The following is a 16546-nucleotide window of genomic DNA, read 5'->3' as shown; positions in this document are numbered from 1 at the left end:
ATGAGCGCACGGCCCAGGGGCCCATGGCTGATGGCAGGCCAGGCCCCGCTTGCAAGGCCAGTGAGGGGAGGGAGGGACCCTCGAGGGCGGTCTCAAAACATGCCATACATTCTCGCGGCGTCCTGGGGCTCGAATCTCCGGCCCCTCTGCTCCCGCACCGCTCTCGCCACCTTGCGCTTCAGCGCCTTCAATCTGCGGAGGGATGGGGGGTGGGCCAGGTCAGGCCGGAGTCGGCGGGCGTTTACTGGGATCCAGGGAGGCGATTTTCTCGATGCTTGGCAGAAAGTGCCGTGCAATGCTCCCAGCCAAACTGCCCGCTCACACCCCTTCCCACGTCGCGTACCGAATGTTTGACCGCCACATGAGGATCAGCGCCCCAAAACCGACAGCCACGAGTACGTAGAAGACCAGCAGCTGCGGGGTGCAGTGTCTGAGGGTTGCAGGGCAGGGGCCGGGAGCAGAGGCGGCTGGGGAGGGCAAGTCCAGTGTGAATGCCCTGTTTGATTTCGGGATCTCAGGCACCCCGCTTGCAATGCCTGGCCACAGCCGCAGGCGCGAGCTTGGCTGCCTCAGACCCTGCAAGCATTGTTCGACAGAGTGCATCAACCCGCCAGCCCACCTCTTGCAGTATTTTGTTGGTGGCGTGCGCGCTCTGGCTGTCACCATAGAAGATGCTGGTGAACCACTCCAAGATGAAGGCGCCACCCCCTTTGCTCAGCTGTGCCGCCTCCTCATCTAGCCCCATGCTCCCCGATCACAGGACCAGAGATCTCGCCTCGCCAGTCCCTGGCGCGCCCCTGGTGAGGAAGTTGGGGTAGCTTTCGGGGTGCTGCAGCCTGTGTCACTTCGGGCCGCATAAACAGAGCGCATCGGACAGGTTCCCGCGCCCCGGGAACTTGGTGGATCGAAGTAGGAAAGCTCCATCTCCCGTACCTCCGCACGGCTGTCGGGACGGTGAGCGCAACAGCGGAGTCCAGCACTCCTTTTGGTATCGATGGCGCACGGTTGAGCTCGCCTCCCTGCTCTAGGCTGTGTCTGAGTGGATCCGAGAGCTGCACACAGAATTCGAAAGTGATTCCTGCTTAATCCAGACTTCTTCACCACCTTCTTGTCCGTCGCGCTCGCGAATGGCCACGTATCAAAATCTTGGTCGTGCCCGCGCTGCCCCCCGATTCTCATTCTCGAGGTCTCAAACTCCGACATCGGGATGTGCAGCTTCCAGTGGGAAGTCGAGTGCCCTAGATCTCGCCACCATATCCCTATTTCGTGTAGCAGTCTGAGTTTGTGATGTGTTGACAACCCGGCAGTTGCCCTCATAGCCCCCGGCCCTACCCGCCTAGGATGAATACTCACAGTCAGGCCCATGCGGCCATGCCTGCCCATGTCAAGCCCGTCGCTGGGCCCCATGTAGACGCACGCCGGCCTCCAACGAGAGGGCAGGTGCGCCCACAAGCCGTGGCTGCACCTCCGCTCCGCACACGAGACGTCGGCCGCTCCACCAATGTTCGCTGGCACCAGGCCACGGTGCAACGCGCCGACAAGGAGCGCATGCTGTGCCAACGGGGATGTGTGCTTTGGTTCACAGGTGAGAGGAGAGCAGTGGCGGGGGTTGGGGTCCACAGGAAGCCCTGATCTTTTTCCGGTGCATCTGGGGTGGCTTTAGGAGATGGTTTGATCTCCCCCCTCCCACGGCTCCCAGGGCTCAGCGCAAGTGGCAAGAGCACGGTGGCCGCCACTCTCGAGTCCATCCTGCACCAAAATGGTCACTACACGATGCTACTGGATGGCGATAACGTGCGTCATGGACTCAACTCCAACCTTGGATTCAGGTGAGGAGTGGGTGTTCCTTCAGGGTGGCTGGATTTTCGGGAATCCAAACAACAAGGGTGTTGTGGGGGAATGGTGGGATCATATGTCGTGGCCCCAGTGGCCTGTTGGCCATGCCAACTGTGGCTAGGTGTGTCTCAGACCTCAGGACTGTGAGGGCTGTAGCAGAGTGAGGGTGCTGAGGGTCCATCAGGGAAGGACAAAGGCAACCCTGAAGCGGAGCTGGTATTGGTTACGAGGCGCCGTCGATCCTATTTTTATTATCATCATGTGCAATTGATCAGGTATGGGAACACTATGGCACCAGCGTCGCGCCCTTCATCCTTCCCACAGTGCCGAGGATCGGGCTGAGAACATTCGGCGAGTTGGAGAGGTGGCCAAGCTTGCTGCCGAGTCTGGCATCCTGACCATCACCTCCTTCATCTCCCCCTACCGAGCTGATCGAGATGCTGTGAGAGCACGCATGGCTCCTGGTGAGAGGAAGATCTGTGGGATTGTCGAGTGCCGTGATGATGGGAGGGGCGGTACTCATGAGAGCCTGGGCATGCGCCTGCCAGAGGTGCGAATGCCTTTTTGGTTGCTTTGCGACACAAGAGTACCCACATCCCAATCTGATGCAGTCATGCTTCCATCCTACAGGTGATTTCCTGGAGATCTATCTCCGGGTCCCGCTGGCGTTGTGTGAGCAGCGAGATCCCAAGGGCCTCTATAAGAAGGCGCGAGCGGGGAAGATCTCCAACTTCACGGGTGAGTTATCATGCTGAGGTGGTGGTGAGAACTTGCGGTTAGCAGGCACCCACTGGCTGCAGCCTGAGTGGCCATGTCCCAGCAGGGACCGATGCATTGCCTACATACATACCAACACCCAAGGCTGCTGAGATCCCAGGTTGATAAGTGGCATGTGCACGGACAAAGGGACCATTCTGACAATAGCATGCTGGCCTCCAAATGCAGGGATCAATGACCCTTACGAGGAACCCACCGGGGCAGAAATCGTCCTAGATCCCTACGATGAAGGTAGGGCCTGTGATTTTACTAGGTACTGCAAGATGTCCATGGCAGTTGGTTCCCATTGGATCACAATTACTGCTCAATGTTCAATCCCAGACCATTCGTTTCACTCACGCCCACTTGCGGCCCCCCCTCTCCCCGCAGAGCATCGCATGTACTCTCCCGAGGAGCTGGCACTCCGCATTTTTGACCACCTGACCATCCAGCAGTACCTCCTTCCCGTGCCGTCGACGGCGAGCTTCTGAGGCCCCCGTCCCCGCCTGCACTCGTCATTGACAGACCCCGTGAAGACGGCACGACGTTGCCCCCTTGTGTTCTCCTCCCATCCCACTCTGTGCTGAGAGTTTTGACACCACATTCCTCATCCCCACCTCCCTCTTCCCGCGCACCGCCCGGCCAGACTGTACCATGACAAATCCCTGCACCCCTCGGCCGGTGGTCAGGCCCCGCTCCGCTCAGAAGCCATGTTAAAACCCTGTCAGCATAGCCAGAGGCTGGCATACACGATGCTGAATGTACAGTTGGTTGGATGAGCAATGGCTCAAGGGTACACAGAGGGCGCTTTATGAACATCATGAAACGCAGGTCACCAGTCATCCGCCGAATCAAATATCCCTCGGGGTGTGGGCTGGCGCGTGGGGGTTTCCCGGGGCTGCTGCTGCTGCCGCTCCTCCCACGACGGGGTGTCAGCATTGACGTCCTGCTTGCCATAGTACCATTCGCCAGGGCTGTAATACCCCTCTCCTTGGCTTCCGACCTCCTGCTGCGCCTCTGGCTCATCGCCGTACCTACGGGGGGCCTCGCCCTCCCAGAACGGCCTGGACGGCTCCGGGGGTGGCAGCCGAGCAAGGGGCACCGCCTGCCTTGGACCAGCATTCCTCCGGTCATACATGTCGCTCATCTCCGCCGCCTCCTGCCATGATAACAAGAAGTGTTGGTTGATGCACATCTGACACAGCGCGTTAAATGACTGCTGTGCCTCGTTCCCCTATGAACACAATTCAAGGGCCAAGAGCACTGCACATGCCGACACAGCCCCTGCTCAAGTTCCCCGCACCTCTTTCTCATACACAGCAGAGCGCAGTCGCAGGGCCTCCACGCCGAAACTCAACGCAGCCCCGGTCGTCATGAGCTGTCCGAAGAGGAGGAGGGGGTCCAATCGCCAGCCCTGGGGGTGGGGGGGTTAGGGTGTGCGCTGGGATGATGTCAAGAAGGTGGAGCACGGCCGGCCGATTCCACAGGGGTCTGCCTCTGCAACCAGTGCGGCTCACACTCTGATGCCTCCCGGTCTCTTGTTAGACAAAGAGACCCCATTCAATCTCACGTCTCACCTGGAAGATCAGGATACCCCCGACCAGGAGTGCAACACACGAGATGACGACATCATAGTCCTTGCTGATCCAAGGCTTAGCCTGCCTGATCTGCCACAGTGTGAGTCCGCTGCCTATCAGGCCTACTCCCAAAATGACGGCAGGGCTTACGTCAACGTTCACCATGGCGAGCGTGAGAGGCTGGATGGAAGAGCTTGGTCCAGCCCTCGTCCGAGACGGGCGAGGTCGCTGCAGCAGGGATCGCGCCACCCCACATCGCGCCTGTGACACTCTGTGGAGTTCATATGGAAGGACACTCTGATGTGGCGTACGTGGTGGGGTGGAGCCGGACCCGAAGGCACCGGCGACAACTCTCGAGTGAGTGGCCATGTCGACTGGCTCTCCAGGGAGTCTTGGGGATTTCTTGCTGAACCAGCAGATTACAAGATGCTCAAGAGCTTCATATCATTCTTGTGTTTGCGCTGGCTGGTGTGTCGCCTCGGCAAGGATGTGAAGATCCATCATTTGTCGCGCCCAGCCACGGAGAGGGAAGCCCGTACCCCCGCCTTCGGACGCAGGGACGCAGCAAGATATCTGGCTCGGTAGCGATGCAGTAGTAATCGCCCATAGATGAGATATTGACTAATTACAACTCAAGCTCGGGGAGGAAGTGGATTACATTTGGACGCCGGTGGGACCGGCTGGTGGCCGCGCAGAATGGCGCTGCGAGCACTGGCCCAGGAGGCCTGGACCGTCGGTAGCGCCCTACTCAGGAGGTCCATCCACAGCAGCGCCACAACTTCGTGCCTGCACGCGGCGCGGCAGGTGCCAGCGCTCCAGAGCTGCGCGGGGTTGTCCACCAGCAGCGGTCGCAGCTTGCCAGGCCTGACCAGGGGGTTCGCTGCTCAGGCATCCTATTCTGATGAAGAAATTCGGGAAATTGAGGCACGCATATTCGGTTCTCACATCGGTGAGCATGTGGTGTGGGTTTTAGGGGCTGACGAGGCTATATAGGTCATGCAGAGGAGACCTGAGCTGTTTTGTTCTTGCATACAGTCCTGAGTGAATTGTTACTCTCAAGCTGAATACCATTACACTCTTCCTGGTCACCGCAGGGAATGGTCTACCCTCAGGCCGCAAGATTCTGAAACAGAAGCTGGTGGGCGAGAAGCTGGCATCCTACTATCCAGAGAATGTCCTCCGGGCCGACCCGTACATGCTGAACATCCAGGCAGAGAGGTGAGAGTCGTGGGGAGGGCACCAAACTTTTCAGTTTCTAGGCATTCATATTACATGTTAATGCTGAGGGTTATCTCTGACGTGTGTTCTTCTGCGGCAGTATTTTAGCATCAATTTTGGTGCATTACCACTCCTAGCGCGCCCCTCTCCACAGGGCGAAGCTCAAGCTGGATCGCCTACGAAGGCGGGGCAAGGCACCTCCTAAGAAGGGCGCTGGCAAGCGTTCATCAAAGAGGCAAGTGTTGGGTGGCAAGGATTGAGAAAGGAAGGAGTCCCTGTTGGCAGGCCTCGCAGTTTTCATGTTGGTACTTGCTTGTGCAATGAATTTCACCTCGAGACATGCTCAGGAATTGATCTTGATTCAACGCTGCAGGAAGTGACAGGATGTAGATCTCGGGCGATTGAGGCAGCGCCATCTTGGGAGCAGGTGACGCGGGCTGCACGCAGAAGGCATCTGAAGACTGTCCTGGCTCTGCTATGCCCATATGGCAATGCGAATGCATCGATGTGAAGGACTGCTCATTGCATGCGCAAACACATCCTTGAGTGTATCCAGAGGGGATCAGTGACAGCTTGAATATTTGCTGTCTGCCAAGACCTTGTCGATGCTAGTCAAACGTGAGAAGCGCTGACAGGGGCGGGCATTGGTTTTCGAGCAGTTCCAAATCTCGCGCCCTCTCTTACACACCTTTGCCCCTTGAACATGCAGCCCAGCTGGCATCACCTCTTCATCTCGGGCTCCTGGGACTTGATGGGTCCGGCAGGATTCAATCACGCATGTCCGCTGCCCTAGCGTGCCGCATCTGGAGAAGCCCCTGTCGAGTCAGTGGTCTGAGCCTTCGGCTCGCACAGACCCGATCCTGGCCACAGCCTCGCGATTTCCGGCACTGTCGCACCATGACCGTATTTGCGGTGAGCAAGGAGCTCCCTGAGGCACTGCAGGGCCTGCAGCCTGCCCCCCTGTGGCGCTTCTTCGGGGAGCTCTCCTCCATCCCGCGTCCCAGCTACAAGGAGCAAAAGTGCGCTGATCAATGGGAGCACCACTGCGGACTGACTCCCAATTCCTCTATCACGCATGCCTATTTTATCTGTGTATGTGCATCTCACATTACCGCTGTCCCACCCCTCCTCGGACCCTGCCAAATTGCCCCAGGGTGCTGGACTGGCTCAAGCTCTTTGCCGAGGAGCGCGGCCTCGCCTGGTCCCAGGACGCGGCGGGCAACCTGGTCATGCGCCGGCCCGGCGGCGGCGGCGGCGAGGCGGCGCCCACTGTCATCATCCAGGGCCACATCGACATGGTCACAGAGAAGAACGCGGACGTGCAGCATGATTTCGAGGCCGACGGCATCCGCCTCGTCCGCCGCGACGGCTGGGTCACGGCCGACGGCACGACCCTGGGCGCCGACAACGGTGAGGGAAGGAGGGGGAAAGGGGCGCGGGTGCTTGACCCCTGCTGAGGTACCGTGGGGCTGCCCCCGAGCATGATGCAGGGGCTGACTTTGAAAAGCGGGGGTTTCCTATTCAAGCTTCCTCCACATCCATCCATCCATCACCCCCCTCGTCCTCCTCCCCCCGCCGCGCCCTCGCAGGCATCGGCGTGTGCGCCGCGCTGGCGGTGCTGGACTCCCCGCCCTCCATGCCGCTGCCCCCCTTGGAGGCCCTGTTCACCGTGGACGAGGAGGTGGGCATGACGGGCGCGCTGCGCCTGGACCCCGGTCTGCTGACGGGGCGCGTCATGCTCAACCTGGACACCGAGGACTGGGGCGACATCTTCATCGGCTGTGCGGGCGGGGGCGACAGCGCCCTGACCCTGGACCTGCCCCTGGAGCCGCTGGCGGGCGCGGCGGGCGGCTGGGGGGCGCGCGGCTTCCGCCTGGGTGGCATGCTGGGCGGGCACTCAGGCCTGGAGATCGGCGAGGACCGGGCCAACGCGCTGCGCCTGGCCGCGCGCGCCACTGCGGCGGGGCTGGCGGCCGCGCCGGGCGTGCGCCTGCTGGCGCTGTCCGGCGGCGACAAGCGCAATGCCATCCCGCGCGAGGCCGGGTTCCAGCTGGCCGCGCCGGACGCCGGGGCGCTGGAGGCCGCCACGGCTGCGGTGCGCGCCGCGGCCGACGCCTTCCGCCTCGAGTATGGCGCGCTGGAGATGGGGCTGGCCCTGACCGAGGAGGAGGTGGGGTCCGAGGCACGGCGTGCGGGGCTGACCCCAGCCGCCGCCGACCGCCTGCTCCTCCTCCTCCTCATGCTGCCGCACGGCGTCATCAAGCACAGCCACACCGTGCCGGGTGGGAGGGGGGTGTTGGTGGGAGGCAAGGAGGGGCCGGGGGTTGGGGTGGGCTCTGGGAGACTGAGAGCCCGGAGCGTCGAATGCACGACAGGAGTCGGCCCTTGTCCACGGCCTGGTGTGCGACTGAGAGCAGCCCCATATGCACCACGAAGCTCAGGACACCTTCCGCTATGTACCCTTTTCAGCTCGCTCAAGCCCACTCCCTACATCACTCCCCTTGAATAAACCCACCAACAAAACCATCCAGGCTTGGTGGAGACGAGCAGCAACCTGGCGTCGGCCACGATCAAGCGGCGCACGCCCGAGTCGCTGACCGTGGAGCTGGTGACCTGCACCCGCAGTAGCCTGGACAGGGCGCTGGAGGACGTCCGGCAGGGCATCGCGCGGCTGGGCAGGGCGGCGGGGGCGACTGTTCACCAGGTGGGGTGAGGGGGGTGCTAGGGGGAAGAGGGGTGTCAGAGGGGGGGGTCCCTTGATCCCTGGAGGCCTCCAGGATGATGCACAGGAGGGGAGGGTCCGCCCGCCAGGGCCTCTGGATCTCGGACGTGGGAAGAACCAGGGTCCTCGCCTTCGGCGACAGACCAGAGTGGGACCCCACCCACCCACCGACGCACAAACAGGACGCCGCCTACCCCGGCTGGGTGCCCGAACCGGACGCGCCGGTGGTGCATGCCGCGGCGGCGGCCATCCAGGGGGTGACGGGCAAGGCCCCCGCCGTCAAGGCCATCCACGCGGGGCTGGAGTGTGGCATCATCGGGCAGAAGTTGCCCGGCGTGCAGAGCGTGTCCTATGGCCCCACCATCCGCGGGGCCCACAGTCCCGACGAGAGGGTGGAGGTCGCCACGGTGGCGCCCTTTTACGAGGCCACCCTGGCCCTGCTGCGACGGCTGGCGCAGGCCGCCTGAGCGGGGCGGGAGGCGGTGGGCACGGGCAGGAGTCACATGTGTGTGATGAACTGCATGATGAATTCAGGCAGACGCCCACGGTTGTGCCTTGCTATCGGAGAACATACCAGTGCTTCCTTCCCATGATGCACCGCAAAGGAGCTCCAGTGGCCTGGTGCACACTGTGGTGTCAGCTTCTCGAGCCAAGGCGCATGGGAGGAAAACAACCCTCCGATGCTTGGAGATCTGCATGCCGTGCGTCGCGTGCGAGGGGGCGTGGACCTCGCTGCACGATCGTCCATGCCCGTCCAGACTTCTCCCAAGGCAATGAGAACCATCGAGACTGGATGCGGCTCCCCGGCAGCATGCGCCGGGCGCTAACGCCCACGCTGTAGGCGACTGCCGCCTGGGCCCATGCCGGCGGACGAGCTCCTACAGGCATGCGCCGCTGCCCCACGCTTTGGCGTCAATGCCAAGGCCATCATACTGCAAGCAGCCGCGGAGGTAGATGAGGAAGAGGAGCCACCCGTGCCCCCCCAGCTTGATGGTGGGTCCGAGGTCGTTGGGATGGTGGATTGTTTCCTTGGTGTTGGTCGTGTGTTGAACACTGGCCACCAGGTTTCCCAAAGCTCCATGCATCTGCTCCACTGCAATCACCATCTCTTGGCGCAAGCACGGCGCCCATTGTACTGCAAATGGTCCCCTACCCGATGCACAGCAGATCCCCGACAGCAGGAGTGGGAGTGCCTGGCGCGGGCGGCAGAGTTCCTGGAGGCAGTGGATCCCCGCCTGCGGCCCCTGGTCACCTATGTCCCCCGCTCCAAACTCCCACGCGCAGCGAGGTGAGGAAATACAGAGTCGACCATGCTTTGCGTCCGACAATGAGACTCTGACCCTGGGACTCACTTCCCCGCCCATGCCGTCGCAACTCAAAAGGCAAACCGTGGTGACCAAGCTGGCAGGGCAACACCTCGCCCTGGCTGCCATGTGGCAAGGCCAACTGGAGCCTGCCGCAGCCGCTGGCCTCGAGGGGCTCAGGTGCAGCCAGCGAGTGGTGTGGTGTCATGATGTGCATGCTGCAACCTCTGTTGTCCTTCTGAACAGGATGAGCTTAACCCAGGAGACCCAACACGTGCATCCCATGCCTCGGCGCAGGGCGCGGGCCTTTGCATTCGCCATGGATCAGGAGGCGGAGCTCTTTCGGCGCTGCATGGGGGTGGGGGTGTATCAGAACAAGGCCGCCCAGCTGACCGCCCTCGACTGGGACCCCGCCCTGGCAACACGGCCGGCGCTTGAGCCCGTGAGGGAGCCCAGCCTGCCCAGGCCCAGGCCAGGGACGAAGAGGCCACGCCGGCTGCAGGAGGCTGACCTAGACTGGGATGCTGCAAGGCCCGAGGAGGAGGAAGGGGATGCAGGGCAGGCCGTCGACGAGCTGCCTGGAGCTGCAGCGGCAAGCCCCTTGCCTGCCCCTTCCTTGACTCCGCACACGGTGCTGGGCGAAGCGGGGGTAGAAGCCCTGCCCGTGATCCCCGAGCAGGTCGCCAGGGAGTTGCTTGGACGGGCCATGGCGACGCAGCTGGCCTCCCTTGCCGGCTATGGCTGGTCACTGACGGAGGCCGTCCAGGAAGGAATTGTGGCTCGATGCGCATCAAAGGTGCTGCGAGGCAGGGAGGCGGGGGACGCGAATGCCATTCTTCGGGATGAGCATTCCAGCGTGCGGAACCTGGTCTGGAAAGAGGTGCAGGCTTGCCTCGCACGCACACTTCGAGCTCTTGACGTCGTCGGCGAAAAGCCGGCATTGCACACTGACGCCACTCGTGATGTAGAGTAATAATATGTCTGCTTTTATGAAAGAAACGCAAATGAGTACGTGATGTAGGAAGATCTGTATCTACGGCTTGTAACGCCAAAATTGCGGAAGGACGTGAGATTGACCCATAATCGTCGGGATCATCGCGATGCCTGGCTCTCACTCATATTCTTTTTGGAGGCCTCCCACATCATACCTTTCTCGGCCTTTTGGCTAAGATCAAGTGTAGTATCTGTTCTTACTAGTCTAACAGCTAGTATCTTGTCCATTGGACAAGACAATTGTTAGATATATTTTTCTTGGCGTGTCGCCATCAGCCTAGTTTACTAGGTCGGCTTCACAGGCATCGCCTAGGCCTTTCACTCCCGCCTTGGTGGTGCAGCCTTACACCCCCCTCCAACACACACACGCACCCAACACACACACGCACCCAACACACACACACGCACCCAACACACACACGCACCCAACACACACACACGCACCCAACACACACACGGCACCCAACACACACACACGCACCCAACACACACACGCACCCAACACACACAACACAAGAAGAACATTACATACTATGGTGAGCAAACATACAGGTACAGGACAGACAATACAATGGTGATGATAGTCAAGCCCTAAATGCAGAATTACAACATCATAAATCACGCCAGCATCTCCGTAATGGTTTCCTTGAGGCTGCCATCTGCAGCCATCTCGAGCACGATGTCGCAGCCTCCCAGTAGCTGTCCCTTGACATATAGCTGGGGGTATGTCGGCCAGTTGGAGTACTCCTGCACTCATGGGGGAATACACGCTTGCTGCAACTTGTGCCTTTGGCGAGGGCATAAGAGCCTAAGCAAGCAGTCAGGCGCGCTCAGCGGACGGATGTGCAAACAGTACGTCCAAGCTCCAGTACCTTGAGACGTGCTCGAACGTCCTGGTCGGACAGAATGTCAAAGGTCCCGAACGCCGTCCCGGTGCTCCTCAGTGCGTCCACGACCTTGCGGCTGAACCCACAGCGTGGCTCCTCCGGCGTGCCTGCGGGCGGGAGGGGATGTGCATGGAGAGCAGCTGTGGCATAGATGCGGAAGCGGAGTACTGTATGGAGGGACCGCGGGGTCACCGGGAGGAGAGCGCATGACAAGGAAGAGACAATAATCAGGCGCCTGGGCACAGTGCCGCAGCCGCCATCATTCATCGCACGAAGACCGCCGTCCGACGCGTGTCAGAGCAAGGATGACGTGTTGCCTAGGAATCTCATCAGAGCTGGGGAGTCGCACTGGACCCGGGCGCTCAGGAGGTGGAAAACGCAACTCATCATCCACGACGCGGGCGCGGTACTTGATTCAGGGGCAGCTTTGGGCCGGGGGCATGCCCGTGCGGGCAGGGAGTCCTGCCTCCCCATGCTCCTCTCATCACCCATCTCCCCCTCTGCTCACCCTTCATGACGAGCATGATGGGGGAGGAGTTGACTAGCGCCGTGAGCTGCGCGGTGCGGTCCGCGTCCCCTGGCGCGCCCGCAGCCGCCAGCTCAGCGGCCAGCTCGCCGCTGGCGGCCAGCTCGAGGACAATGTCGCAGCCGCCCAGGAGCTCCCCCGCCACGTAGAGCTGCGGGAAGGTGGGCCAGTTGGAGTAGGCCTTGAGGCCTTGGCGCACCCCAGCGTCGCCCAGGATGTCAAAGGAGTCGAAGTCCGCTCCCACGGCGCGCAATGCTGCCACGACCTTGGCGGAGAAGCCGCACTGGGGGGCGTCGGGGGAGCCCTTCATGAAGAGCATGATGGGGCTGCGCTGGACCAGGACCCGCAGGCGCTCGTCGCCTGCCACGGCAGGCGCTGCTTTTGTCACTGCCAATGTGAGCGTGTGGCGGGGGGGGGGGAGTGGGGGGCATGTGGCTTGGGAAGTACCACACTGCAGGACTTTCGAGGTACCCTCATGTGAGGCATCCCGGTGCCCCCGGTGCAAGGAGAATCGCGCACCATCCCTCAAGGCATCTCGATGTGTCGACCGAGGCGGGGTTCCACACCCCCCCACACGCATGCGCACCTGGGGCAATGGCTGCGACTGCGGCATCGGTGGCGGGGGTGCCGTTGCTAGGCATCGACGCCCTGGCACCCAGGGCCAGGGCCTTGGAGGAGAGGTCGGCGGCGGAGGCGCCCTCCAGGGTGTCCACCAGCTGGCCATCCTTGAAGAAGGCAAAGTAGGGCACCACGGAGACGTCGTAGCGCTCAGACAGCTCGGGCAACTCCTCTGCCTCAACACGGACCACGGCGAGGGAGGGGGCGTCGGAGACGATGGCTTCCAGGACGGTGTCCAGGAAAGCACATGGCTCACACCACCGGGCCCAGAAGTGGACCACGGTCTGTGGTGGGATGGAAATGGGGATTGAGCTATGAAGGGGGGGTGGGAGCCTCGCGCGCTCAGCGGCGCAGGTAATTGCACGGGTTGCTTGCACTTCTCAGCACACCTGCGGATGCGCCCTCAGGATGTGCTGGAGCTCCTTCTCCGACGCGACGTTGAACACCATCGCGCTATGATCTCAGGGTCAGGTGGCGCAGCCGCTTCACCGCCTCCTGTGGCTCCTTCTCGGGCGGACAATCGCGACAGCGACTTACGTTGATGATCAACCACAAATTGTCTGAAAGATGGATCTGGAATGACAAGTGTCGATTGTCTTGGTCTTGCTGAGGCCCGGGGAGGGAGGCCTCTGCCACAGTGCGTCACGCTCTCGCCCCTTCCCGCCATCGATGATATTCATCATGGGAGGGAGCAGCTCTCGCAGAGACACAAACCTCAAGGGGTCTTGGATGAGAATGTTCATTGCCAATGCCGAATACGAGGAGCTTTGGTCTCCCCCCTGTGGATCGCTCTTGACCATACTTCGATAATGGCTTGACTCCAGCGACACGGTCCCTTTCAATTTCCAGATGGACCCTGTACGGGCAAAAGAACAGTATGAACCACCATATTCATTAGCTTCGTGTGTTAAGGATGTCGCATGCATTGAAGAGGGTCGACGATGGGGGCCTCTGGGGTTGCTACCTGCGGTCATGAATGACGTACCCTGGGGCGCATTTTTCTTTTTCGACGGTGCCGTGCAGGTGGTTGCGACTCGACGCTGGGCGCACCCTCGAACGCGTCACACCGAACACGCACCCACCTGTAAGGATTTGTATGTGCATTATATCGTACGTAGAGTCCCAGCCAGCCCCAATTATTGAAGGCGAGGAAGAGGGGACCCACCGGGCAGAGTCGCTCAGCCTTGCCAGAAGCCTCGGGCTTTGTGGGAGCTGCACGAACGGACGCTTGCAAACGCCTCCCTGACCTCTGTCACTGTTCTCACAGAGCATGACGAGGTAGCAACATGGGGGAGGAGAAGCCTTACACTCCTCGGAACATATTGGTGACGGGGGGAGCAGGTTTCATAGGCAGCCATGTCGTCGTCCGCCTGGTGCAGCGCTACCCCCAGTACAGGGTGAGTGATTGAATTGATGAGCCAAACTCAAGTTTGGGCTGCCCCTGAATTTACCATATGCAATACCCCAGTGCTTGGGCAGGGGAGGGCACATCACGTGCTGGTCAGGCCACTGGGCACATGCAAGCGCCTTCCTGGCCATCACTCCAGGTGGTGGTCTTTGACTGCCTGGACTACTGCGCCACCCTGCACAACCTCCAAGCCGTCAAGGATGCCCCCAACTTTAAGGTAGGGTGGTGCTACCAGTGATCGCCTGTCTGGGTCGCAATGGGTCTCACATGTGTCACCTGGCAGGGCTTATGACTATGTCATGAGCCTTGAAGGGCACGCCGGAGCCACGTACCATCCCGCCTACACCGGCATCCCCACCCAACCAATCAACACAACATACCGTGCAGTTCATCAAAGGGGACATCAAGAGCGGGGACCTGCTGTATTACGTGATGGAAACTGAGAAAATCGACACCGTCATGCACTTTGCCGCCCAGACACATGTGGACCACTCGTTTGGGAACAGCGTCAGCTTCACCATCAACAACATGTAGGGGACGAGAGGCTTGGTGATGGCATGGTCATGGTAGTCGGCCATTTACTCCCAGATGGCACACAATGAGCGGGGCCCCGACAAGTTGAACTGGCTCGAGTCGATGCCACTTGTGGGGGGGCATCTCCGCATCAGCCACTCTTTCCGTCACTCCTCTCATCTTCTTCCGTCGCAGGTACGGCACCCATGTCCTGCTGGAGGCTGCTCGGCGGTACGGGCAAGTCCATCGCTTCATCAACGTATCCACAGATGAGGTGTATGGGGAGACCTCCTTTGGCCTGGCGGCCGGCCTGGTCGAGAAGAGCCGGCTGGAGCCCACCAATCCGTATGCGGCAGCCAAGGCACGCAGGAGGGGAAGGAGACTCTTGAGGCATGTGGCTGTGAAATCTGATGTTATCAATTAAGTCCGGCCTCTCCTGTCTGCCGCACAGCACTAGCAGGGCACAGGTTGAGGACAGCTGCATGCCCGTCCCTGTATCCGTTCCCATGCCCTTGTATGGAGCAGACCTGCGCTCACCTCTACTGCACTCCTCCCTTCCAGGCGGGGGCAGAGATCATGGCCCTGGCATACTACACCTCCTATCAGCTCCCCGTCATCATCACCCGTGGCAACAATGTCTACGGTCCGGGCCAGTTCCCAGAGAAGCTCAGTGAGTGTGACTGTGGGAGCAGCCTTGGAGGTGGCTCATGCTGTGCAGCTGGCTTGTCTGTTGGGATGTTCTTGTCCAACCTACGGCTGTATCGAGTATCAAGTTTTTGTGATCTCAATCAGGAAGGGCCTGTCCTGCACTCCTTGATATCCACTGACCCTTCACCCCATCCCGCCCACAGTCCCCAAATTCATCCTCCTGGCGGCCAGCGACCGGCCCCTCACCGTGTACGGGGCGGGCGAGGCCGTACGCTCTTATCTGTACATTGCTGACGTGGCCGCGGCCTACGACGCCGTCCTGCACTGTGGGCTGGTGGGGGAGGTGTACAACATCGGCAGCGTGCGGGAGCGCTCGGTGCTGGAGGTGGCTCACGACATCGGCGCCGCCTTTGGCAGGCAGGCGCCGCTGCTCGAGCATGTGCGCGACCGAGCCTTCAATGATAGGTGAGCTGCAAAGGTGGTGTAATTCGGGTGGTGGAAGGGGAAAGAGGGAAGCCTGACCTATGAAAGCAATTACGGCGACGAGGCTGTGTCGTGGGCAACTCCTTTGCATTCGTTGATCCTCCTGCTGATATCATACTCTTGTGCGACTTGACCTCCAGGATCGGTCACCCGATGCCATCCCATCTGCAGGCGGTACTTCATCAACAATGACAAGCTGGCGGCACTGGGTTGGGAGGAGAGCACGTCGTGGGAGCAGGGTCTGAGGAAGACGATAGACTGGTACCTGAACCTCCCTTCGCCCGCTGAGTATTGGTGAGTGAGATCTGCGGGTGTTGGCAAGGAAGGCTCTCTGGATTGTGGATGTGCGGGTTGCAACAAGTGTGTGCCTTAGCGAAGATGGGGATTGGGTGATGGTGGTGCAGACAGAGACCTCGAGCTGAGTTGGCCTTGAGGTGAACATACTGAGCCGCCAAATCCCAAGGAGGGGTCATTTTGCTGCACGATACGGCTGATGTCCTCAAGGCCGTACGGCTTGGTGAATCCTGTGCATCAGGGATTCACTTACACATGCACACTCTCCATGTATGCCAACAGGGACAATGGGAATTTGGATGCTGCCCTCCAGCCGCATGCTGGACTGAATCGCCAGCGGCGAGTGGTGCCCCTGGAAGGGCAAAATGGCTTCTGAGGAGCCTTGGGACATGGGAGAATTGTGCACTGCCTATGGCTTTGTTGACATCCGCTCACAATTGAGGACAGGGACAGTCTATCCTGCTCGCGACGCCCAGTGCAACAGCTCCTGGTCCTGGCCGACGCAAATAACACGATCTCGTGTCACACATAGCCGTGGCCCGCCTCTCCCACACACCGCACTTGCCCCATGCTGTGAACTACAGTTCAACCTTTGAAATTAAAGTAGTTTCAGAGGAGAGGAGATATTCGAGCCGTTTTAGTCTGAGAAGTCTGAGTCTTCGTCAGAGGCAGATTTGTGCAGCCCCATGCTGACCCCATGTCGCACTGTCCGTCTGTCCACAGCCTCAGCTTCCGCTTCAGAGTCGCTGCATGGATTGACGCC

The 16546-nt window shown here is 60.6% G+C and overlaps 8 protein-coding genes across 8 annotated transcripts; 4 read left to right on the top strand and 4 right to left on the bottom strand.

The window, feature by feature from the left end:
- Positions 1-92: 92 nt before the first annotated feature.
- Positions 93-745, bottom strand: F751_4109 (hypothetical protein; the record flags this gene model as incomplete). Its single annotated transcript, XM_011403692.1, has 3 exons — positions 93-192; positions 344-414; positions 620-745. The coding sequence occupies 3 exons, from the start codon at positions 743-745 to the stop codon at positions 93-95; spliced, it is 297 nt and encodes a 98-aa protein (XP_011401994.1).
- Positions 746-1371: 626 nt separating this feature from the next.
- F751_4108 (Adenylyl-sulfate kinase 1, chloroplastic) lies at positions 1372-3083 on the top strand (the record flags this gene model as incomplete). Its single annotated transcript, XM_011403691.1, has 6 exons — positions 1372-1585; positions 1700-1829; positions 2161-2300; positions 2467-2574; positions 2782-2844; positions 2983-3083. The coding sequence occupies 6 exons, from the start codon at positions 1372-1374 to the stop codon at positions 3081-3083; spliced, it is 756 nt and encodes a 251-aa protein (XP_011401993.1).
- A 341-nt stretch (positions 3084-3424) lies between these two features.
- On the bottom strand, positions 3425-4334 carry F751_4107 (Uncharacterized protein ycf66; the record flags this gene model as incomplete). Its single annotated transcript, XM_011403690.1, has 3 exons — positions 3425-3751; positions 3896-4006; positions 4170-4334. 3 exons carry the CDS (start codon positions 4332-4334, stop codon positions 3425-3427), a joined length of 603 nt encoding a protein of 200 aa, XP_011401992.1.
- A 531-nt stretch (positions 4335-4865) lies between these two features.
- Positions 4866-5647, top strand: F751_4106 (hypothetical protein; the record flags this gene model as incomplete). Its single annotated transcript, XM_011403689.1, has 3 exons — positions 4866-5016; positions 5264-5387; positions 5542-5647. 3 exons carry the CDS (start codon positions 4866-4868, stop codon positions 5645-5647), a joined length of 381 nt encoding a protein of 126 aa, XP_011401991.1.
- A 637-nt stretch (positions 5648-6284) lies between these two features.
- On the top strand, positions 6285-8576 carry F751_4105 (Cytosol non-specific dipeptidase; the record flags this gene model as incomplete). Its single annotated transcript, XM_011403688.1, has 6 exons — positions 6285-6406; positions 6541-6613; positions 6671-6797; positions 6977-7669; positions 7919-8091; positions 8292-8576. 6 exons carry the CDS (start codon positions 6285-6287, stop codon positions 8574-8576), a joined length of 1473 nt encoding a protein of 490 aa, XP_011401990.1.
- Positions 8577-11024: 2448 nt separating this feature from the next.
- On the bottom strand, positions 11025-12886 carry F751_4104 (Monothiol glutaredoxin-S17; the record flags this gene model as incomplete). Its single annotated transcript, XM_011403687.1, has 5 exons — positions 11025-11123; positions 11279-11400; positions 11802-12206; positions 12406-12721; positions 12827-12886. The coding sequence occupies 5 exons, from the start codon at positions 12884-12886 to the stop codon at positions 11025-11027; spliced, it is 1002 nt and encodes a 333-aa protein (XP_011401989.1).
- An 837-nt stretch (positions 12887-13723) lies between these two features.
- Positions 13724-16159, top strand: F751_4102 (putative rhamnose biosynthetic enzyme 3; the record flags this gene model as incomplete). Its single annotated transcript, XM_011403685.1, has 8 exons — positions 13724-13834; positions 13985-14062; positions 14233-14375; positions 14554-14752; positions 14920-15028; positions 15210-15471; positions 15661-15783; positions 16066-16159. The coding sequence occupies 8 exons, from the start codon at positions 13724-13726 to the stop codon at positions 16157-16159; spliced, it is 1119 nt and encodes a 372-aa protein (XP_011401987.1).
- F751_4103 (hypothetical protein) lies at positions 15672-15962 on the bottom strand (the record flags this gene model as incomplete). Its single annotated transcript, XM_011403686.1, has 1 exon — positions 15672-15962. One exon carries the CDS (start codon positions 15960-15962, stop codon positions 15672-15674), a length of 291 nt encoding a protein of 96 aa, XP_011401988.1.
- Positions 16160-16546: the final 387 nt, after the last annotated feature.

Source organism: Auxenochlorella protothecoides (genome assembly GCF_000733215.1).
Source record: "Auxenochlorella protothecoides strain 0710 unplaced genomic scaffold scaffold46, whole genome shotgun sequence".
Lineage (NCBI taxonomy): Eukaryota > Viridiplantae > Chlorophyta > Trebouxiophyceae > Chlorellales > Chlorellaceae > Auxenochlorella > Auxenochlorella protothecoides.
The sequence above is the reverse complement of the archived record's forward strand: the minus strand, read 5'-3'. Positions and strand labels throughout refer to the sequence as shown.